Raw genomic sequence first — 24,471 nt, 5'->3', positions numbered from 1 at the left:
TAACTACATCTTTTAAAATACAAAATAAAATGATCACCTATCATAGGGAAAAAAAAATCTAAAAACATAAAAATAAAATTTGGTGATCCTAACTCCTCTGATTTACCTCTGAGGGGAAGGGGATGGGAGTGGGGCTGGAATACAGAGGTCCAGGTTCACCCTACCTGTAAGGGCCTGCTTCCCTAGGATAAATATCATTGCACACCCTGGGCCTTGCTAGCCAGTGGAGGAACAGAAGGAGGAACAGGTATGGTTCTACAGTTTGCAATTCAGTTACTTTTTTATTATGTACCCCTCTTCTCAGGAGGGCTAGAATTATTATTTTATCATGTAGGGAGATACACAGAGGCAAAGACAGGGATGTGGCTTGGTGAAGATCACACAGCAAGTCAGCAAAGGAACTAAGGCTCGAAAACAATTTTAATTAAGCTCCTGCAAACGGACTCTCCTGTAGATAACAATTTCACACTCCAGACAAGGTACAACCCCCCCCCCCAACACTTCCGGGCTCAGAAGAAGGAAGATTTTGAGGGAGTCGAAATATGGATTAAATGAAGGGCAGAGAATGAGTCTGCCAGTTTTTGTTTTTGTTTTGTTTTGTTTTCCAGCTTTCTCTTGAAAGCAGCTGGAGTCATGGCAATGCCTGAAGTGACTGACACTCTGATAGAAAGCCTGCTATCTTTTGGGCCTGAAAAAAACCAGAGGACAGAACCCAGGGCAGCCGTGACTAGGAAAGAAAGGAGAAATGGTTAAAGGAGAGAGACAGAGAAAGCAAACTCCAAATTCCAGGCATCCTCTCTACTCCAGCATTAAGCAGTCTGAAATGATGGAGTTCCCACTGTGGCACAGAAGGTTAAGGATCTGGCTGATAGTCTCTGTGGTGGCCTGGGTTTGAACCCCGGCCAAACACAGTGGGTTAAGGATCTGGCATTGCCACAGCTGTGGCATAGGTCAAAGCTGATTCAGTCCCTGGGCTGGGAACATCTATATTCTGCGGATGTCACTGAAAAAGAGGGGGGAAAAGTCTGAAATGAGATGGCAGCTGTCTCTCATCACAGACAAGACACATTGGCAATTTAAGTCTAACCAAGTGAATTGCCTGCCCAAGGGGAAAAAGATCAACATTTTGGAAGACTATAAAAGAATCCATAGTCTCTTCAATATACCATCCGTAATGTAATAAAAAAAATTACTTGACATAGTGGAAGGAAAATGTAACCCATTCTCGAAAGGAAAGACAATCAACAGAGGCCAGCCCTAAATGATCCATGCGTGGGAACTAACAGAATAGAGACGTATAGAATACAGAAATAAGGAAACAACACATGTGTATGAATAGAGACATATGGAATATGTTTATGAAAAGATAAGAATCTCAGCAGAGAAACAGAAAATACCAAAAAAAAAAAAGAAGCGAAAGAAAATTTGAAAACTGAAAGCCATAGTATCTGAAATTTTAAAATGAAATGTTTGCACTTAATAGCAGAACAGGGATGGCAGAGGAAGAGTGAGCTTAAATATAGATATTTTTAAAGAAATTATCCAACCGAAGGAAACAAGCGAAAAGCCTATAAACCCTGGAATTCCCAGATTGCCCCATGGTCCCCAAATCCTATCTGGGTTTGTATCTTCTCTTGACTCCAGTGGCGAGGGAGTGGTTCTGGGTCCAGCTTGTTTCTTGAATCCCGCCAGGCACCCCCTCCTTTTCTGGATTTCCTGTTGTGGTCACCAGGCACCCAAGAAAAAAAGGCTCAAGGAAGGACATGAAGGGTGGGTTACTAACACTGGAGAAACATCCAGTAAATTCTTCTCTTCCAAGCCCAGTGCAGAGATTCTCTGGTAATTAACCCTGGAGTGAAAACCAGGCCTAGGAGCCGGGTGAGGTTCTTCTGTCTTTCCCCTGGGATCTAATGGCTAGGCCGGTGGGACCATCTGACAACCATTCATCCAATCAGCCACAGGCCAAGGATGGCCAGTGAGGCCCCCTCCCCACCACTGCCAGATGCCGGTAAGAGAACGGAAACAGGGCAGGATGAACTGAACAAGAGAGGAACTGGAAAGAGGGGAAGTTGAGGGGAGCCACAGCCATACCAAATCCAAGCCGAGTCTGTGACCTACACCACAGCTCACAGCAACGCTGGATCTTTAAAGCACTGAGCACCGCCAGGTATTGAACCCACATCCTCATGGATACTAGTTGGGTTCGTTACTGCTGAGCCTTGATGGGAGCTCTGGCTTTAGATCCCTTCTTGGAGCTTTGAGTGGCCAAGGAGCCAAAATCAGGGGATGAAGCCTCTCTCTCCTTCTCCTCCCTCTCCAATCCCAGAGCTCATTCCATCAAAGCAATTTCTTTTCTTTCTTGCTTTTTCTTTTTCTTTTTTTTTTTTTTTGCTTTTTAGAGCCATATCTGCAGCATGTGGAAGTTCCCAGGCTAGGGGTCAAATCGGAGCTGCAGCTGCCAGCCTACACCACAGCTACAGCAACGTCGGATCCTTAACCCACTGAGCAAGGCTGGGGATGGAACCTGCATCCTCATGGATACTAGTCAGGTTCATTTCCGTTGAGCCACGACGGGAACTCCAGGACAGCCCCTTCTGATGCTTCTGACAGACACCTGGCTGGACTCTTTAGAGTTCCTCTCAAGGCATGAAAGAGAGTCTAGTTGTTTATATTTGTGGTTGAAAAATTGTCCTATAAAAACTAAATTCAGAAGCGGATCCCGGAGGTTGCTGATTCACATGATGAGTTCCATCCTCACGAGAGCTTTCAGCCACGATTAAGGCACTGATGGGGAAGCACCACAGGCTAATTCCCTGTGGCTGCTGTAACAAATGACCACAAACTCAGAGGCTTAAAACAACCCCTACCTATTCTCTTAGGTTATGGAGTCCAGAAGTCTAAAGTTAATCAACTCATCTGGAGAGAATGTGTGGGGTGGAGTCTAAGGCTTCACGGAGGAAGGTGGAACATAAACCTGTCTTCATTGCTCTGATGGTCCTTGGCGGATACTGTTTAGCGCTGGCTAAAGGAAACGCAACCTACCCAGGACTGCTGGTACTGGCTCCAAGTTTACACAAACTTCTGGGACCCAGAGTAACCCAGAATGACCCAGACCACGGTCTATTGGACAGAGGGGTTGATTACAGTGGTCAGTAATAAATGGGTATTTGAGTTGAGCTCACCTCACCTTAGGTCCACTGGGATGCTGCCTCCACCTTGGTCACCATCTTCCAGGCTCCTGAGTATGTAATTGGAAAGGAAATTCTTGGAAGCTTCAGATTGTTCCCCCAAACCCATGAGTAGGGGCTATTGCCGTGCGATATACTGGTGGAGGCCATTGGGTTTTACATTTCTAGCTAACTATTTCAAGCAAAATCTGTGCCACCTTCTTAGAGACATGGCAGAGATTGGTGCCATCATCAAGGAGAGAAGGGCGGTGACTCCTATGAGACACGTATTCACCCTCTCCAGTTTGCCTGATCTCCAGTGACCGGTCCTGGAAAACAATGGTAGGAGTTCACAAACCTTCGTAGGTTGAAACACTTCACAGAAATTGTTGTTCCTGAGACAGTCTTGTTAACAAAGGAAGAAAAAACAGGATCCAGCTGTTGGACGTATCCATCAGTCTTCTTAGTTGCAAGGAAAGACACCAATTCTGATTTCTTAGAGGAAAAAAAAATGTATTTACTGGAATATTGTCATAAGAGGAGGCTGGAGTCCAGGCTTGGAAAATATGTGTAAGCCAAGACACCATGATGGTGTTAAGGGCAGAGAGCAAAACACTCATCTTTCCTCAGAACACTATTGCTTCTGCCACCTTCAGATACCATCCTCAGTGGTGCAGGATGCAGGCACTCCCATTACCCTTCCCCTCTTCAGAAGTCATGTGGAAGTTCCCTGGGCAGGGACTGAACCTGCGCCACAGCAGCAACCCGAGCCATAACACCACCAGATCCTTAATCCACTGTGCCACCAGGGAACTCCCAGAATTGGTCCTAAGGACACTTAGTCTTTGCTTTGTTTGCTCCAGAATCTGGACCCATATGGAAAGAGCCAATGAGTTAAACCTAGCCGGAGCATGAGCCCTGGATGACAGGAGGTGGCAGAGAGAAGGAAGGATCTGGTCTCTCGGGCTTCCCACACCGAGGTAATGTCAAGCTATTCTGTCTCCTGCGATTTGACACTGGGGACCTAAGCCACCTGCTGGCAGGGGCCTAGGGGGCGGGGCTGACCATAAGCTCCTGGAGTTGGACCTGCCCTGCTTCCTGTCCTTTCTGAACTGTGCAGAGTTTGTGCTTCTTTCCATTCTCTGACCTGCCCTAGTTCCTTTCCAAGATACCCTCTTTTGTGCTGACATAGCCAGACGCAGGTTCTGTTGCTTAAAAACCAAAGGAATCTCAACTGACATAGGTTCAGAGAGGCTGCCTCTGCTGGCCCCAGGCTGGTTCATCTCCTTGACACAAAACAAAGTTCCCTGACCCGTTGCTGCTGTCTGGTTTCATTTTTCTCTTTCTTTCTCTCTTTCCCTTTCTTTCTCTCTCTCCCTCTCCTCTTTCTTCCTTCCTTCTTTTCTTCCTTCCTATATGTCTTTCTTTTCTCTTTCTTTCTTCCTCTTCCTTCCTTCCTTCCTTCCCTCCTTCTTTTCTCTCTTTCTTTTCAAATCAACCTCTGTTCCAACACAGCATTTGGAATATCCTGGGAACTTTAGTCTCTCAATAACCCCCGGCCCCAAAGAGCAACTGGCAACATGTCAAACGATCCACCCACCGTGTTGTCATCGCCACCGCCATAACATCATCAAGAAGTCACTGCCTGAAGTTCCCACTGTGGCACAATGGGATCAGCGGTGTCTTGAGAGCACTCAAGACGCAGGTTCAATCCCCAGCCCAGCACAGTGTGTTAAGGATCCAGAGTTGCTGTGGCTTAGGTCACAACGACGGCTTGGTTCTGATCCCTGACCTGGGAACTCCATATGCCACATGGAAGCCAAAAAAAAAAAAAAAAAAAAAAAGTCTCTGCCTAATTACATCAATCAGCTGGAAGTCCAATGTGCATTGATACTGGAAAAGCAGGGCTAGAGACCACTGCCAGAACTCTTTGGTATTCCTGGCCTTCTCATTGCTTGTTCCTCCCTGCCTCTGTCTTTAATCATGCCTCAGTGTCTTTTTTTAGTCCAAAATTGATGGTTTTTCCCATTCCCCTCTCTCTCCAGTCCCCTCTCCTCCCTTATTGCAGGCTCCACACCCCTTCCTTGTCTTGCACCCAGCTGCCATCTGCATCAATTCCTCCCCTGCTGCACTCAGCTCCAGAGATACATTGACCCTTCTTTCCCTCTCAAACAAAGGCACCTCCTAGTCTTGGCCCTGGACATGGGTCTGGTCCGTGCACTGCTCTGGGGGTGGCGGAGTCGGGCCCTCCTGCAGACTGTCATAGATGCAGGTGAGCTCCTCCAACTTCCTCTCCAGTTTCTGGGCACGCTGCCTCAGCGCTTCAGCCAACTGTGTCTTTGCCCCTTTGTGCAAGTGGATTGACTCCTTCACCAGGAAGCCCACGTCCACCAGAAGGCCGACACCTGCAGTGGCTATTCCCATGATCCGGGCGTTTTTGGTCATTGCCAGAGCACTGCCTCTGAAAGCTGCCTTCCTCTGTGTGCTGCTTAAGGCTTCGATTCCCTCATCGGTCCATAAGAGATTTGAGTGAGCTTCTAAGCAAGGGTTGACTTTGACCCGCTCCATGGCTCTAATGTTGGTTTCAACGCGTTCTATGGCTTTTGCAAGTACCCGTGCATTGTCAACAATTTTGGGGGTGTTCTTAACTAGAACCTGCACGACCACGTGCCATTTTTTGATATCAGTTGACAGAAGGCAACTGGCTTCAGTTTCTCTTAATGAAAGACTGATCTTGTCCACAATGTCGGTGGACACACTGGTCACAGAAGCCGCTATTCTCAGCCCCAACCCAGTGGCAGAGAGTGCTAGGCTGACCCCTGCAGTCACAGGTGCCAGAGACAGACCGACGATGGTCAGGACGCTGGACACAGCGTCAGCGGAGGTGGCCACCACTTTGGAGATGGTGCAGTCTCTGTGTACTTTGTCAGCCTTGTCCGCAAGCGCATGCAGCTTTCCTATACGCTCCTCGAGCTCCAGTTTTATGTGAGGAAACCTCGTCAAAAACCTCTTTCTATCCAGCTGCTCTTTATTCTTCATGCTCAAGTCTGTTTCCAGCTCCTCCAGATACTCACACAGTGCATCTGCCTCTTCCCTGTAACAGTGAAGGTCAAGGCGTGAGAAAGACAGTGTGCGGGTTCATAAAACGGGTTTGACAAATCACAGGGATTTTGTTATAAATCAAAATAAAAAGAATTTTACAGAAGGAAATTTTTTTCCTTCAACATTAAATACATGTTTTGTAACTTGTAGATGCTCCATAGACGTATTCAATCATGGAATAAATAAGCAAAAGTCACCTCCACTTAACCTAAGGTAGGTATCTGATAGATGCCTCAGAACCAGGTCAACACCATCGCCTCCAAAGAGTGTGTGGGGGGTGAACTCCACAGATAATCAAAGAACAGTGGGACTGGAGCAGAAATCCCTCAGTCAGAGGAACTTGGTGGGGGTGAGGCGTTAACCTGCTCGCTGCCCTTGGCTACTGGTAGTGACCCCTGAGCCCCTGGAATGTTCTGGATGAGAGGAGTGTTCTTGTCCACCTGGGCCCTTGGCCACTGGGCAGCCCCACAAGGCGATAGGGCCTCTGGGTCACGGGGAATAATTGCTGGAGGAGCTGGACCCTGGGACAGTAGCCTGAGCCCCGGGAGGGGCTGGAGACAGCAGGTCAGCCGTGCGGGCAGCATGTGATGGAGCCCCAGCAAAACTCCGGACACCGAGGCTCTGGTGGAAAAGACTCTCCCCTTGACCAAACTTGAGGCAGGCTCTTCTGAGCCCCCTTCTCGCCGACCCTTGACCTCACACCCGTGTCCTTGATGGCCCCCATCGCCCGCGTTCAGCCAGAACTCTTGCAGGTCACTCTAGGGAGAACGTCCCACCGGCACTCTTGACATCAGATCACCTTTGAGGCATAGGTCCTTGACCTCCTTTTAGCAAGAGCCCTCCTGGGAAAGTTTAACAGGGGTCCCTACCCTTGACGCCCCCCCCCAGGAACCTTCCATCCACCCCGGCAGCCCCTGCTCCTTGGCGACGAGTCCCCGTTGTCTCTGACGCATTTGACTTTGAGCCCAGTCTCTCCTCCACGGCGATGGTCTTTGCACCTCTCACGATGGGCCTCAGTAACGTCTTCCTTATCATTTTAACAAGGGTCGGAAGCATTTGTTTTTTAAACAAGGGGAGCATCCCTGCCGGGCAGGGCTCCGTGGGCCCTGTCCCCCTGGAACACAGGACAGCTGTGCGTCCTGAGGACAACGGGAGCTGCCCATTCGAAACCCTCCCAGCCTCTGCCCTGTGGCTGATGGTCACCCACATCCTGCCCTGGCAGACACCCTAACGGGGGTCACCACAGCTTCAGTGAGTTCTGCGCCTCCCTCTAGGGAGCTCTCGCACCTGAGAGGGTTTGGGGAAGCCCCCACATTTGCCATTGGTGTCAAGTGTAAGGAGAGTCCCGAGGACTGTGTCTCGGGTGGCAGACTGGTGACTGCTGCTTACTCGGAATTCTTCTAAAACATTAAAAACTCAGAGCTGGCAGAGGCCTTAATGATCGGTTTGCCCGGCAGCTGCTGTCTTCCAAGCCGCGTGCCCTTGGCCTTCCCCGCTGAAGGTCACGGGTCCATCCACTGTCCCCGCTGACTGGGAAGCAGGAGATGTGCTATTACCCTGGCGCCCCTCGGGCCCACCTCACTGACTCCTGACCCAGCACCCCGACGTCTCAGGGGTCACCAGCCTAACCCATACCTTAGCTGGTGACAGCTTCACCTGCCTGCACACCAAGGCCGTGGCGAGTTTATGGAACCTCTGAAAGAGTCAAGAGACTTTGGGAATCATCCCTAAGAACTGCTCGGCCTGAGGAAGAGTTTCCTCGTTGGTGGGAACTCGTGAGTCTGCTCAGAAGCTCTCAAATTATACAGAACTGGCAGCCACTCGTTGTAATGTTGGAGTTGTCCCCAGGCCACACTGCCTTCCCACCGGTCAGGGCTACCCTGCGTAGAACAGAAGAGGGGCCCAGGTGGCAGGGAGAACCCCCAGCTCCCAGGCAGGGTGTGGAGGACACGGTCACCCAAGGCCCTGGATGCCCGGCAGGAGAGGACCAGGTCAGGGAGGGAAGAAATGTCCCCTCACCCACTCAGGGGATCTCTGCCAGGTGAGCAGCCCCTGCAGTTCGGTGTCCGGGGGTCCACTCGCCTCACTCCAGCTCTGGCCCTGTTGCCCAAGCCTTCCTACTCCTCCTCCACCTCAGACCCCTCTGCTCCATCCTGACCCCCAGATCTGACCATGGTCCAGGTGTCCTGGGCCTTTGGATGAGATGATTGCACATGGCTACCCACCTCTGACCCTGCAGTTCACTCGAAGGCCATTGCCACCATCCACCGGTTTTTGGTTTTTGTTTTTTTGTCTTTTTAGGGCTGCACCTGTGGCACATGGAGGTTCCCAGACTAGGGGTCCAATTGGAGCTGTAGCCACTGGCCTACACCACAGCTCACAGTAACGCTGGATCCTTAACCTACTGAGAGAGGCCTGGGATCGAACCAGTCTCATGGATGAGACTTGGGTTTGTTAACCACTGAGCCACGACGGGAACTCCCACCATGCATCAGATTGAGTTGCTATCCCCATTGTTCAGATGACAAAGCTGAGACTCGAGACAGAAAACCAGGGTTCCAGAGCTGGGCCAAGGTAGAACCAGCTACCAGCTCAGCCCAATCCAATTCCCCTCCAGCCTCCCTGCCTGTTGGGGCAGCAGGATGCTGCACTGTTTGTACAATTCTTAAGACGAGGAGAAAAGGGCTCTAGCCAGAATCCCAGGAACACAAACTCATGACATCAGGTTTTCTGACTTGTGCCACTGGAAGTCCTGCTTGATTCTAAGATCAAGGCCCTTGGCCCCTGTCTCTTTTTTTCTTTTCTTTTTTCTTTTTCTTGTCTTTTCTAGGGCCATATCCACAGCATATGGAGGTTCCCAGGCTAGGGGTCGAATTGGAACTGTAGCCACCGGCCTATACTACAGCCACAGCAACACAAGATCCAAGCTGCGTCTGTGAACTACACCACAGCTGATGGCAATGCCAGATCGTTAACTCACTGAGCAGGGCCAGGGATCGAACCAGCAGCCTCATGTTTCCTAGTTGGATTCGTTAACCACTGTGCCACGACGGAAATTCCGGCAAACTCTTTTTTTTTTCTTTTTTTTTTTTTAATCTTTTTGTCTTTTTGTTGTTGTTGTTGTTGCTATTTCTTGGGCCGCTCCCGCGGCATATGGAGGTTCCCAGGCCAGGGGTTGAATCGGAGCTGCAGCCACCGGCCTACGCCAGAGCCACAGCAACGCGGGATCCGAGCCGTGTCTGCAGCCTACACCACAGCTCACGGCAACGCCGGATCGTTAACCCACTGAGCAAGGGCAGGGACCGAACCCGCAACCTCATGGTTCCTAGTCGGATTCGTTAACCACTGCGCCACGACGGGAACTCTCTTTTTTTCTTGATAGGGCCTGCAACATATGGAAGTTCCCCTTCCATAGGGGTTGAATTGGAGCTGCAGCTGCTGGCCTACACCACAGCCACAGCAATGCCAGATCTGAGCCACACCTGTGACCTATGCCACAGCTTGTAGCAATGCCAGATCTTTAACCCACTGAGCAAGGCCAAGGATTGAACTCGCATCCTCACGGACACTATATTGGGTTCTTAACCCACTGAGCCCCAATAGGAACTCCCCAAGAAACTTTTTAAAAGCTAACAGTAATTGAGCACCTACTATGTGTCAGCAATTTCACCAAGCACTTTCCATGCACAATCTCAGTTCCTCACAATAAAATTGAAGAGATGAAGGAACTAAGGCGGGGGTAGTTAAGTAACTTGTCCAGGAGTTCCCGTCATGGCGCAGTGGTTAACGAATCCCGAGTATGAACCATGAGGTTACCAGTTTGATCCCTGGCCTTGCTCAGTGGGTTAAGGATCCAGCATTGCCATGAGCTGTGGTGTAGGTCGTAGATGCGGCTCAGATCCCATGTTGCTGTGCGGCTACAGCTCTGATTAGACCCCTCCATATGCCGCAGGATTGGCCTTAGAAAAGAAAAAAAGACCAATAATAATAATAATAATAATAATAATAATAATAATAACTTGTCCAGGGTCACACAACCTGCTGCTTCCTTGCAGGTTTCACCTCTGCTCAACCTGACGCCATTCATGGCCAGCAAATGACGTGGAGGAAATTCTCCTCATGGAACCTTAAGGACAAACATTCTCAACACTAGTGACAGGATACTGCCTGCAGCAGGTGCCTGCTGGGAAGAAACTAGCTTAGGGGCAGGGGGATATGGGTGACTTTCCTGGAGCTCTGGTGCAGGTTACCTGGGCAAACGGATCTCAGCCAGAATTCTGTCCAGGACTTGAGTGAGCAGACGTTTCATCTCCTCACTCTTTATTACGGTTTGCAAACACTTAATGACAGCCTTCAAAAAGTCCTCTATGTCTAGAAGGGAAAAACGGGGGGGTTATAATTAGAAGATTGTGGTGGAACATAAATGGTATGAGTATGCAGTGGTTAAAATTCATCTTCCTGAGCAGTAGCCACCTGGAGCTATGACTGTGTCCCCCTCCAAAACCGTAAGATGAAGCCCTGACCCCCAGGTAACCGCAATTGAACCTAGGGCCTTTAAGCAGATAGTCACAATGAAATCAGGTCATAGATGTGGGGCCCTAATCCGATAAGATTGTGTCCTTATTAGAAGAGAAGAGATACCAGATTTTCTACCCACCCTCTTTCTCTCTCTCTCCCTCTCCTCTGTGGTCCCCCCCCATCTCTTTCTCTCTCTCTCCTCTATCTCTCCACCACCTCCTCTGTCTCTTTCTCCCCTCCCCTCGCTGCCCCCCACCCCCGAGGAACATCCATGGAGCATGGAGGGAGAAGGCAGTTGGCATTCGCAAGGCAGGAACGATAGTCTCACCAGAAACCAACCCTGCCATGTCTTGATCTTGGATTTCCAGTCTCCAGAACTAATCACCTAATTCCTGGGTTTTAGATGTCTTTGGGAACCTAACATTTTAATCCTTTAGAAAGCAAATGAATACAGGACAATACGGCTTATTAGTTACCAACTCCATGGCAGAGTCTGGGCAGCACCCTGTCAATAAAGGCTTTCTTTCATGTTTTGACAGTGAGGCAAATGAATATTCACAGGAAATGGGAAAAAGAATGTAATGACTTGGAGTTCCCGTCGTAGCGCAGTGGTTAACGAATCCGACTAGGAACCATGAGGTTGCGGGTTCGGTCCCTGCCCTTGCTCAGTGGGTTAACAATCCATTGTTGCCGTGAGCTGTGGTGTAGGTTGCAGACGCGGCTCGGATCCCGCGTTGCTGTGGCTCTGGCGTAGGCTGGTGGCTGCAGCTCTGATTAGACCCCTAGCCTGGGAATCTCCATATACAGCGGGAGCGGCCCAAGAAATGGCAAAAAGACAAAAAAAAAAAAAAAAAAAAAAAAGAATGTAATGACTATCAACAGTCTCAGGTCAGTTCAGGGCAAGATTCCTGCCCAAACGAGCTGCCGAAAAAGTGTGGTTTTCGGGGACACGGAGGTCGTGGAATTGCTGGTAACAGACTGGCTACCAGTCTGTATTTAAGTGTGGGCTGGCCCTTGATGTGAAATGGGCTTCCTGCTACATTCGCACAAAGAGGTGTTATTCTTACTTCATGGAAGAAAAAAGTGAGACTGAAACTGCCCAAGGCCAGCAGGCAGAAAGCTCAGAGGTTGAATCCAAGGCCAGCTGATAGACATTTCTTTGACCTTCCTTTGAAGCCTCCTTACGTTTTAAAAACTCCTGTGAGGTTTTCATTCTATACCATAGTATGCTAGGGGGATTGATTCTTCATAGCTAACTTTTGGTGGAAAGCCCACCCCAGCGGGTACGGAAGTGGAGATACGATGTTGTGCACATGAAACTTCTGAAATACTCGAAACTGATGTTACCTCAATTTTAAAAAAGAGTTGGAGTTCCCGTCGTGGCGCAATGGTTAACGAATCCAACTAGGAACCATGAGGTTGCGGGTTCGATCCCTGACCTTGCTCCGTGGGTTAAAGATCTGGCATTGCCGTGAGCTGTGGTGTAGGTCGCAGACGCAGCTCGGATCCCGCGTTGCTGTGGCTGTGTTATAGGCCGGCAGCTACAGCTCCAATTCGACCCCTGGCCTGGGAATCTCCATATGCCCCGGAAGCAACCCTAGAAAAGGCAAAAAGACCAAAAAATTAAAAAAATAATAAAATAAAATAAAAACAGTGTTTCTGGCTACACACCATTGAGTAGAACTCAACTGGAGAGGATTCTTCCTGTGAATCACAGACACTCCAGGATGGGGAGGGGAGGGGGATTCCTCAGGTGGGGGGGGGGCCCTCAGCTCTGACCCAGTGATCAGTCCCTATCACCCTTCTCTCCTCCAGGCTGGCCCCAGGGAACAAGCTCCCCCACCTGGCTCCACTGGCCCCAAGCCAGACCACTTATAAACAGGAATTTGTCATGTTTTAGTGTTTTGGAGGAAGACTTTATCAGGAAACTACCAGCCCAGCCTTCCTGCAAGTTTCCCAGAAACTGCTGGAGTGAGTTTGGGGTGGGTGGGGGTCTGCCCTCCCCTCTCTTATCCTTCAACTTGATTCGTTTGCTTTCATGGGCGGTTCCACGGAGGGTCTGATTTTGTTCCTGAGGCAGTACAGTGAGGGGGTGGGGGGAGAAGCAGTCCTGAGAAAAAAGGACTTAAGATAAGGCAGTTAAAAAAAAAAAAAAAGGAGTTCCTGTCGTGGTGCAGTGGTTAACGAATCCGACTAGGAACCATGAGGTTGCGGGTTCGGTCCCTGCCCTTGCTCAGTGGGTTAAGCATCCGGCATTGCTGTGAGCTGTGGTGTAGGTCGCAGATGCAGCTCGGATCCTGCGGAGCTACAGCTCCGATTCAACCCCTAACCTGGGAACCTCCATAGGCCACGATTGTGGCCCTGGAAAAGGCAAAAAAAAAAAAAAAAAAAGAAAAAAAAGAAAGAAAAAAGGCAGTAAAGGTAGTGTTGATTTGAGTGCATGGAGAACTGTTCCAATTTTGGGGGTTTTTTTGTTTTTACTTTTTTTTCTTTTTCCTGTTTCACTAATGGAAAAAGGAAACGAGGGCTCCCATGGAGGGAACCCCCAGCCCTAAATCTGCATATTGATTAACTGGGGTGGGGGTGGGTGGGGCAAGTAACTGAGGGCCTGGGTCTCTGTAGGGGTATCTGAGATCAGGAGAGTCAGCACCTGCCAGAGACCATCCCACCTGGCAACCAGGTGCTTTGCCATGGCAGCACCAGGCAGGGGTCCTAACACAGCAGGGCGGCGGGGACAGGGGCTTTCTGCAGGAGGGGGGCGGTTCCCCCCCCCGGAACTAACCAAGTGCAGGTGGGGGGTTCAGCCACAGCCCTCAGGGAGGACCTGCACCGTGACAGGCACTGGCCCAGGGCACAGACACACGATGCGTCGATCCTCATAACGACACACGGGGCAATAATGGTCGCATCTCACAGGTGAGGTCAGGTGAGTCGCTCCAGGTCACACAGGTGGGAAGCGGCCAAGGCCAGACCAGGTTCAGCTCAGTGGGCCACTGACCCTCACAGAGCTGTGGGGGTGCCAGCAGGGCGGGCGCTGGAGGACACGGCCCCTGCTGGGGACGCCCCAGGCTCGGGGTGCAGGAGGGGGCTGGGACCCAGGGAGAGTTCAGGACAGGCCTCCAGGGGTGCTGGTGGACCTCCTCTCCCTGCCCCGCCCGGCCTCAGGGGCCACCCCCACCAGGTCTGCTGTCCCCCCTCCCCGTGGGCTGTCCTGGCCTCACTTCTGGGCCATCTGCTGGGTGGTGGGTGGGGAGCGAGGGAGCCCCTTGGCTGTGGCTCCCTGAGGAGAGGGCCAAGAAGGAGGCTGTGGGGACAGGCCCCTGGGACCTAACTCTAATGCCAGGGTTCCCCTGGGCAAGCTGATAAGCTCAAGGACGCTTATCGATCCCCTTCTTGGTTGGCGATTCCTCTGTAGGTTCACTCAGCCTGGAGGACCCGCCCTCAGTTCTAGGTCACGAGGAGGAACCACAGAGTAGAGGCGCTGGATACCTAAGCACAAGAAAGCTAATGAGCTCATGGTGGCAGCTGCAGGGTCTCAGGGATCTCCCTTCCGCTCCGTCTGGGTCAGGCTGGAACGAGGTGTGGCTTCGCCCTTGGGGAAGAGAAAACAGATTGTGGCCTTGACCCTGAGTGAGCAGGGGCAGCGGGAGCAGCGAGGGGACAGGTCTCCTGCACATCCCCCAGGCACAGCCCCCAGGGCCCAGCGGCCTCCACCCAGCGGGTTCCTCTGTGTCCTGGGCTCTGCTGGCTGCTATTTCAGGAAAGTGACTCACCTCCCTCCAGCTCCCTCCAAGCCAAGTCAGAGGCCTGTTCTCCTGTTGGGGCCCAAGGAGAAGCGCATCAGACAAGGGATAGCCAGCTGCTAAGTTAGAGAGGCCATAAAACCAAACTCAGAAGAAAAGAGAGGAAGGGAATACTCTGGAAATCACCTGTGGTTTGGGAACGTTAGTGTTTACTCATTGGCAATAGTTAATACTGATCCAGTGTCTTTGATGAGAAGGGCTCCTGAAACTCACGTAAACTCAGCCCAAGTTTTCACATCGGTGCCAGAGCCTGGGCTTGAACCCAACTTTTCTTCTCCTTTTCTTTTCTTTTCTTTTTTCTTTTTTTCTTTCTTTCTTTTCTTTCTTTTTCTTTCTTTCTCTTTCCTTCTTTCTATCTAATTTTGCTGAAATATTTTACTTTTTAATTTTTTAAAAATTTAAAGAAAAAAAAAATTTTTTGTCTTTATAGGACTGCACCTGAGGGCATATGGAGGTTCCCAGGCTAGGGGTCAAATCAGAGCTACAGCCGCCAGCCTACACCACAGCCAGAGCCACGCCAGATTTGAGCTGCATCTGTGACCTACACTATAGCTCATGGCAACACCAGATCTTTAAACCACTGAGCGAGGCCAGGGATTGAACCTGCGTCCTCATGGATATTAGTCAGATTCGTTTCCACTGAGCCACAATGGGAACTCCAGAACCCAACTCTTTCAGATCCGAATCCCACATTTGTGATGACTAAGCTCTACTCCCATTAATATACAGAAATATCTGTGGATCTGTTGGTGGGTACCCGACTCCTCATTCCAACATGACATGTTGCCCCTGGAGCTCCAGTCTCTGCCTGCACCAGTTTCCTGTCCTGCAGCTTCCCATAGCCCACACCCTCCTTGCTTCTGCATCAGCCTTTCTCTCACAAGGGCCTGGACTCCACGGGCCCAGCCCAGTCCCCGCAGCCCTGCTGTGGGCTGCCAAGCACCCTGATGGTGCCCAGTCCTCCTGGCTCTCCTCCCCTACCTGCTGGACTTGGAGCTGTTTCTTGTTCTTTATGTAAATAACAGTGCAAAGAGCAGCCTTCCCGCATGAAACTTTGCCTGCATTTGAGATTCTTTCCTTAAGCTGTTTCTAGAAATAGAATGACTGGGTCCGAGGGTATCAGCATCTAAAAATGTTCCTCCCTGGAGTCACCCTGTTGTGCAACTACTTTCACACTCGGTATGTGACCCTGTGCCTCCTTTCAGTTTTACCAGTTCTTAGTAGTCTTTTTTAAGAAAATAGCAGATCTTTATATCAAGAGAATTTCTTTCAGTTCTGCTGTGCTTATCTTGCCTTGGGAGATGAGGAGAGAAAGCAAATGTTGATGATGTTTACCTGCTTTTGTAAGGAGGAAAAAGAACAGTATATCAACTGCCCCTCCTGAGACCTGACGGAAACGATGGTAAAAGTACTAGAAGGTCTAATAACAGCGAATGATGAGAGTGGCTTGTGCTCGTGGTCTTTGCTCTGCACCAGTAGTTGCTCTAAGGCTTTAAAAATGATAACTCGTATCATTCCAGTGACCTTGAGGTGTGAACCCCTGTAATCCCACTTTGAGGTAAGGAAGCTGAAGCACAGATGTTGCCTGATTTGCCCAAGGTCAGAAATCTTGGAGTTCCCACTGTGGCTCAGCAGGTTAAGGACCCGATTAGTATCCAAGAGGATGGGGGTTCGATCCCTGGCCTTGCTCAGTGGGTTAAGGATTCGGCCTTGCCACAAGCTGTGGGGTAGGTCACAGGTGCAGCTTGGATCCTGTATGGCTGTGGCTGTGGTGGAGGCCGGCAGCTGCAGCTCTGATTCGACTACTAGCCTGGGAACTCCCCATCTGCCACAGGCACAGCCCGAAAAAGACAAAAAAGAAGAAAGAGGAGGGGAGGGGGAGAGGAGGGGGGAGGGGAGGAGGAGAAAGAGCTCTTGTCCGTGGTTGACTGGTTTCCAACACACTCACCAGGCTCAAGAACATACACCCTGCCTCTCCTCACTCTGCTCCTAATAAAAAATGGGAATGAGGGCAACAGGAGCCCAGAGTATCCAACAAAAGTTTGAAGACTACTTGGATGGAGAAGCGACAGCTGAATTAAGAGGGGTGGAAGGAGAGAGACAGTCAGAGAGAGAGGGTGGACAGGCAAGAAGAACGTTCTGCCAGACAGAGTCCCAGAGAGAGAGCAGATGAGAAGGAGGCAGAGGGGAAAACAGGGGATAAGTTCACCAACCCCGCATCCCGTCCCTTTTTCACTTACATCCACACCGGGGGCGGGGGTGGGGGGGTGGGGCTGATATCACAACTGAGAGACTCCATGGAGTTCCCATCGTGGCACAGCAGAAACAAATCCGACTAGGAACCATGAGGATGTGGGTTCCATCCCTGGCCTCGCTCAGTGGGTTAAGGAGCTGGCGTTGCTGCCAGCTGTGGTGTAGGTCACAGATGCGGCTCAGATCTGAGGTGGCTGTGGCTGTGCCTGTGACCTTCAGCTGTAGCTCCAATTGGACCCCTAGCCTGGGAATCTCCAGATGCCGCCAGTGTGGCCCTTAAAAGCAAAAACAAAACAAAACAAAACAAAAAAACCAAAAAAAAAAAAAAAAAAAAGGGAAGACTCCAGAAAAAAATACTTCTATATTCTGGCATTTAGGGATCCAGTCATTCCTCCGGGAAGCTTATCAGTCAACCTTCCTCTCTTAAATACGAATGGGCAATCCGAGATCAGATATATGAGAAAAATAACAACGTCAAAAAGGGCGACTAAGATAAACAGATGAAGAATAATATCATCAGATATGGATAGTTTTGGAAATAGAAATTGTTTTTTTTTTTTCTTTTTAGGGCCACACCTGTGGCATATGGAAATTCCTGGGTTAGGGGTTGAATCAGAGCTGCAGCTGCAGGCCTACAAAATAGCCACAGCAAGGCCAGATCCAAGCCATATCTCTACCCCACAGCTTGTGGCAACACCTGAACCTTAACCCACTGAGTGTGGCCAGGGATCAAATCCACATCCTCACAGACATTAATCAGGTTCTTAACCTGTTCAGCCACAAGGAACTCCTGGCAATAGAAAAATTTTAATAGCTCAAACATTTGTCCTCGGGGAGATTAAAAGCGTATTTTAATCATAAAATGAGAACAAGAAGCACTGAAAAGGGGGGGGGAATGAAACAGACACCCCCTGCCCCAAAGAGAGAAATACAGGAAATAATAGGGTCTTACAAAAGAACTCTAAAGAAAATTTGAGAATGAAAAGCAAAGAAAGCTTCCAGAAAATTAAATAAACACACAAACAAAAAATGACCAAAAAATGGAGCTGAATGGGGAAGTTTAAAAGTTAGCAATCTCAGTCGTTTCTAGAAAGCTAATTGGGAGTGAGCTGCAGGGGAGAAAGGGGGGTCTCTATGCATGTGTGTGGTGTGTTGATGGATTGGGGTGGAGAATAACCAAAAGAGAGAGAGATGTAGGATCCAGGAATCAGGAAGATCAACCCACAGAGATGGGAAGCTAAGGATGAGCGCAGGCATAAGCAGCAGAACTAGAGAGCCTCTAATCCAGACTGGAATGAGAAGTCGAGGGCTCTGTGGACAGGGGACTTGATATCATACCTCGTATGAAGCACAGTTTTGAAAGACACTGAGGGACGATTGAAGATAAACAGTGCAAGAGGGAGTTCCTGCCATGGCTCAGGGGAAACAAATCCGACAACTATCCATGAGGGCTCAGGTTCGATCCCTGGCCTCGCTCAATGGGTTAAGGATCTGGCTTTGCTGTGAACTGTGGTGTAGGTCACAGATGTGGCTCATATCCTGCGTTGCTGTGGCTGTGGGGTAGGCCAGCAGCTGCAGCTCTGATTTGAGCCCTAGCCTGGGAATTTCCATATGCCAAGGGTGCAGAAAGCAACCCCCCCCAAAAAAACACAAACAAACAAATAGCAGGCCAGGGGGGGTGCGGGGGGAGGACACCTCCAAGCAGGTTCCTTCTCTTTCCAAGCCGCCCTCACTCTGGTCATTCTCTGGCTGGTCCATTTCCAGCTGCTGGTCTTTGCTCTCAGACTCAATCTTAACATGTAGTGTCCCGGGGCCCTGGGTGCAATTCCACCCTTGAAGCCACCGGCCTCCCCCTCGACCTTCCTGCCTTTCATCCCTGGACCTGGACACCAGGTATGTGTTTGCTGGGTCCCCTTGAGGCAAGGGGTGACTCTGACCCAATCCTGACTAAGAAGACACAGGGGGACTCAGCTGAGGGTGTCCTGGGGGGCTCCCTGCTGTAAGGGACAGGTGGGAGAGGAGAGCCGGCTGGCCCCCGGCCTCCTCCTTCTGCCTCCTATGCTGCCTGATCCCGGGAGCCAGGCAGCCTCTAAAATCATGCAACACGAAATCGGGAATCAAGGCAGAGAGCGGAGGCGGGTGTGGGCAGAAAGAGGTGAATCCTGGATGATGCCGAATATTTGTAAATGTGGCTGCGACCTTGACTTCATCTTTCCCACCCTCCTGTGACATTCTTGGCCTGGCCCTGAGCCTTGTCTCGGGCCTCAGCTGGGTGTGGATGCTGGACGGGCTCGCTCCAGCTTCATTCCTGGACAGGGTCCTCCTGGATTAGCTTTGATTGGTCAGTTCCTGGAAAGGCCGTCACGGGAGAAGGGAGGACCATGGAGAAGCCTGTCCCTGCCTGGCTGCGTGGGCAGACCTGGAGCCCTGTCAGCCCCATGGCTGACAGAGATTCTCAGCAAAGCATCTGCCTCCACCTGCCTGCAGGGCAGCCTCCTTTGAGGGAAAGGAAGGCTTAAGACAGGATCAAGTTCAAAGTCCTTAACTCTGAAGTTCTGGGTTAAGGACCTGCTGTTGTCTCTGTGAGGCTATGGGTTCGATCCCTGGTCTTGCTCAGTGGGTTAAGGATCCGGTGTTGCCATCAGCTGTGGCGTAGGTCACAGATGCGGCTCAGATCCAGTGTTGCCATGGTTGGCGTGTAGGTCTCAGCTGCAGCTCCGATTGGTTCCCTAGCCTGGGAATTTCCATATGCTGCAGGTGCAGCCTTAAAGCAACAACAGCAAAGTCCTGAACCCAGCACCCAGGCCCTCCTGGCTGTTCCCACCCCTGCCTTCCTCAGCCCTCCCTGACTGCACAGAGCCTGCTGGGGGACTCCTGGATGCCTTGCCTCTGGTTACCCCCCAGGCTCCAGGCCTTTGCTCAGTCTGCTCCTCCCCCTGCAATGCCTTCCCTACCTGCCTCACCTTGGGAACAGTTACCTGTCCTTCGAAGCCCAGCCTGGAAGTCCCTCCCCCTGCTGCCTTCCCCCAGTGACTGTCCAGGGCCCCCTTGGATGTTACACTTTCCTGGCTAATATTCTGAAACTGCACAACTCAGATTCAGACTTGAACTAACAGACTGGGACTCAAACCCTACAACACCCAGATTGGGACTTGAAACTGCTGTCTTTTTTTTTTTTTTTTTAACTGCTTTATTGGGTTTAATTGATGCACAACAAACTAAACACAATTAATAAACTATGCATTTAAAATTTCACAAGTTTTGATGTGTAAGTTTCACCCAGAAAACTCTTACCAGAATCAGAAAAGGAAGTACAGCCAGCACCCCACCTATTTCCTCTTGCCCCACTGTAATCTTGCCTCTTATTCTCCTGACCCCACCACCCCCACCAACAACTGGCCTGCTTTCTATCAGTACAGACTAGATTGCAAACCCGCTATCTTCATTAAAGTCACATGGCTGGTCTTAGGACATACTGATGTTCACTTCTTTATGTCTCAATGCAGAAGGCAGTCATTGAGAGACCAAGCGATAGGTAAAAAGCAAGCAGATTTATTGAGATAGGGTATGGGCCGTCTCACACGGCCAGAGACCCCAAAATATGGGGTGGTGAGCTTTTATGGGCTAATTTCATAGGCTAATGAGTGGGAGGATTTTTCCAACTATTTTGGGGAAAGGGCTGGAATTTCCAGGAATTGGGCTACCACCCCCTTTTTTGGCACTTTTATGTCCTGGCATTTTGGCCATGTCATTTAGACGCTAATATGTTATAATGCTATATTGAGGCTCCAGCTTCACTGGAAGCCTCATCATCCACCATCTTGGACCTAGTTGGCACCAACCAGATATTTTGTCACATCCTCAAAGGCTATGTCATTCTTTTAAAGGTTGTGCTCTGCCCCCTTCCCTCCTGTTTGCGTTCTATTTGTGTGGCATTTCTTCAGCGCCAATCACCCCGCCAGGGGCCCTGTCTTTTCTCTGCTGCACCTCCTGCTCCAGGGCCTCTGGGGACAGCCTGGCTAAAAAAAAGGGGGTGTAGGGACATGAAACAAGCAGCACAACCCTTGTTTCACCAAGTCATTCCATGTGTTTCTTCTCTATCTTGATGAAAAGCTCTTTCTGGCAGAGACAAAATAACACTGACTCAGGTTTCACACACTGATGTAGTGTATTTTGACAGTTCTATCAGGTTTCTGAGTGTTTTCATTCATGGGCATCCCCTGCTTTCCAAAAGATCGCCCCCTGCCACTAAACTTTTACGGAAAAACCACATGCGTTTGCTATGCCCCACGTCAATTTGTGAAAGGTTTTCTCGGAACACTCTTTCAAGAAGCACGAAACACCCTGTATTTTTTCAAATCTCATTGCTCTAGCCATGATATTTTTCTTTTTTTCTTTTTTCTTTTCTTTTCCTTTTTTTTTTTTTGCCTTTTCTAGGGCCGCTCCTGCGGCATATGAAGGTTCCCAGGTTATGGGTCGAATCGGCGCTGTAGCCACTGGCCTACACCAGAGCCACAGCAATGTGGGATCCAAGCCGCATCTGCACCCTACACCACAGCTCAACGGCAACGCCGGATCCTTAACCCACTGAGCAAGGCCAGGGATCGAACCCGCAGCCTCATGGTTCCTAGTTGGATTCATTTCCGCTGCGCCACCACGGGAACTCCAGCCGTGATATTTTTCCAAGGAAGAGAGAAGTGTAGAAAAAAACATGGGTCCCAGCTAAACTCTGAACAATGCCTTTCTGCACTGGAGGTGCCTTTGAAGACACAAGAAAGACTGTGCTCTTTTGACCATTGCAGATGTCCTTTAAATGTGTCCTACTTCAAGAAGGAGAAGAAAAACGAGAGGGAAGAAGTCGGGGTGCACAGGAGAGGAAGAAGCCGAGGAGAGGGAGGAGGAGGGAGAAAAAGAGGGAAAAACCAAAAATTTCTAATCAATCAATCGATCCATCAGCCAATCGTCAATCCCAAAGGGATTACAGTGTAAACCAGAAAGAAACAAACTACAAAGGTACCGGAATAAACGATAAAAACTACTGTTGAGTTGAGGAAATCTTTCTCACCAAAACACAAAGCCATAAAGGAAGTCTGACCCATTTGATCTCTTCAACATTAAAAATTGCAAAAGAAGCAATAAACCAGGTCATTACACAATGACACCAGGAGACGCTGTCTGCAATACCTACGGGAGGCAAAGGTGCATGTCCACAACACAGAGAGCCTAAAATCCACATGAAAAGACTGAGACCAATTTTTAAAAACCAGGTAAGAAATCTGAACCAAAAAACTCCTGGAAAAGCAACTCGCACAGGCTCACACAGCTCTCAATGGGCACAAGTGAGGCCAACACCAGGCCTTCTGGCAGTGGTATTTTAGGAGGGACAAAACGATGTTAACAACCCCCAAGTTTCTAGGTGTGTCTGCTTAGATAAACAGAGATCTGAGCGCGCACGCATCCTGTTATGCACCTGAGTGTATAGATTTTTATCTTAAGAAAACCAGGGAAGAGTTTCTGCTGTGGCTCAGCAGGTTCAGAACCTGACCAAAATCCATAAGGATGCCGGTTTGAATCCTGACCTGGCTCAGTGGGTTAAGGATGCGGTGTTGCCTTGAGCTGTGATGTAGGTCCCAGATGTGGCTTGGATCCAGCGTGGCTGTGGCTGTGGTGCAAGCCGGCACCTATAGCTCCGATTCGACCCCTAGCCTGGGAACTTCTATATGCTGAAGGTGAGGCCATACAAAGAAAAAAAAAAAAAAAAAGAGAGAGAGAGAGAGAAGAGAAAACAGGGATCCTGCTGGGGATTATTCTGCTGTGATCCCTTCTCACGTCCACACTCCGGGCCGTCTTTCTGATTCCAGACACATAGAACCACCTCTTACATCTCCCACCACCACATCCTGAGCCGAGGCCAGAGCGGGGACAGGAAGGCAAAGCCCCCATCTCCCTGCTTGCTCTCCTGTCCCTCCCTTATCCCCAGACACTCAGGGTGGGTGAACAAACCTTGATTCCTTGTATCTCAAAAGAAATCCTCTGGAGTTCCCGTCGTGGCTCAGCGGTTAAGGAATCCGACTAGGAACCATGTGGCTGCAGGTTCAAACCCTGGCCTCACTCACTAGGTCAAGGATCTGGCATTACTGTGAGCTGTGGTGTAGGTTGCAGATGCTGCTTGGATCTGGCATTGCTATGGCTGTGGTGTGGGCCGGCGACAACAGCTCCAATTCGACCCCTAGCCTGGGAACCTCCATATGCCACAGGTGCGGCCCTAAAAAGACAAAAAGACCAAAAGAAAAAAGAAAAAAAAAAGAAATCCCCATCACAAGCAGCCTCAGCACTGCACCTGGGGGGCAGCCTCCAGGAGGCCAGGACACAAGGAGGAAAGGCTCCAGAGTTCCTGTGGTGGCTCAGTGGTTAACGAATCCAACTAGGAACCATGAGATTGTGGGTTTGATCCCTGGCCTCGTTCAGTGGGTTAAGGATTTGGCATAGCTATGGCTGTGGCGTAGGCCAGCAGCTGAAGCTCCGATTCGGCCTCTAGCCTAGGAACCTCCATATGACACAGGTGTGGCCCTGGAAAATACAAAAAAATACAAAAAACAAAAACAAACCAAAAGAAGGAGAGGCTCTGACCCCCACCCTCCTCCACCCCCCTCTGCTTCCACCAAATTTCCCAGAGGGCTGAGCACCCCGACATCCACCAGACTCCTGGGGTCACCACTCACGTCTCAGGAGTTCAGATCCAGAGCTGGGCACACCGAGCTCTGTGCTGTCTGGGGGCCCAGGGGTGGGAGGAAGCAGTCAGACAAGCCTGCCTCCAAATCCAGGCTCTGCCACTGCTCAATGTGTGGCCTTGGCTCCATTCCCTGAGCTCTCGGAGCTTTGATTTCCCTTCCTCCGTAAATCAGTGACAACCACGCTTTTCTCAGAAAGTGGTCCTGAGGATGGGGAGGTGGGCGGGGTCCTCCCCTCCCCTGCTTACCCAGGAGTCTTCCTTGGGCTGAGGGTGAGCACGAAGCAGCTCCTCTCACCGTGAGGATCTGGTCCCCAGCTGTGCGGCTCTGCAATAACCAGACACACCCTCTGGGTCCAGATAGAGCTGAAGAATCGAAAGAGAAAAGGAAAGCTCTCTCTTCTGAGTCGCCCAGGTCAAACAAACACTCTGCCCGCCCACCAGGCCCTACCCTGGGCTATTCCTACCCTCCCTGCTGACCCCTTAGAGAACAACCCCAGCCCTGATTTTCCAGGGCCTTCTTGGCTCAGCCCATCCTACCTTGGGCTCTGTGAAGGAAGACCTGCCACCAACAGACTGTGAGGCCCTTGGCAAATCACTTTCTCACCCCAGGGGCTTCTTCCCAGCCCCCTCTGCCCACTCCACCTCCCACACTCAATGCCGGCACTTGGCAAAGTCACTGAACTTCAGATGCCCACTGAATACTGGTCATACTCGGGCTGCTGAATTCCACGCCCATGCCAGTTCTAGGCATTTGCCACACTGGTTCTCTGCCAGGAACACCTGCTCCTACCACCTGGAAAAATCATGCTCATCTTCCAAAGCCCAAAGCTGACATCGCCTCTCTGAGAAGCCCTCCGGACCCTCCCCTGTGGAGTCCATTGTCCCCCGCTCTGCT

The 24,471-nt window shown here is 50.3% G+C and overlaps 1 protein-coding gene across 6 annotated transcripts; it reads right to left on the bottom strand.

Moving 5' to 3' along the window:
• LOC100156062 (apolipoprotein L3) lies at window positions 257–24,381 on the bottom strand. Of its 6 annotated transcripts, XM_013997551.2 has the most exons (5): window positions 23,823–24,379; window positions 14,561–14,602; window positions 14,277–14,379; window positions 10,520–10,640; window positions 257–6,261 (listed from the first exon to the last, which is right to left on the bottom strand). In XM_013997551.2, the coding sequence occupies exons 3-5, from the start codon at window positions 14,302–14,304 to the stop codon at window positions 5,352–5,354; spliced, it is 1,059 nt and encodes a 352-aa protein (XP_013853005.2). In that variant the 5' UTR covers window positions 14,305–14,379; window positions 14,561–14,602; window positions 23,823–24,379; the 3' UTR covers window positions 257–5,351. The 6 variants fall into 6 exon arrangements, with proteins under 6 accessions (XP_013853005.2, XP_020947200.1, XP_020947198.1 ...); XM_021091541.1 differs by lacking the exon at window positions 10,520–10,640 and having other exon boundaries at window positions 23,823–24,381; XM_021091539.1 differs by lacking the exon at window positions 14,561–14,602 and having other exon boundaries at window positions 13,570–14,379.

The sequence above is a fragment of the Sus scrofa genome, chromosome 5 (genome assembly GCF_000003025.6).
Source record: "Sus scrofa isolate TJ Tabasco breed Duroc chromosome 5, Sscrofa11.1, whole genome shotgun sequence".
NCBI lineage: Eukaryota > Metazoa > Chordata > Mammalia > Artiodactyla > Suidae > Sus > Sus scrofa.
This window is presented reverse-complemented; position numbering and strand designations above follow the sequence as displayed.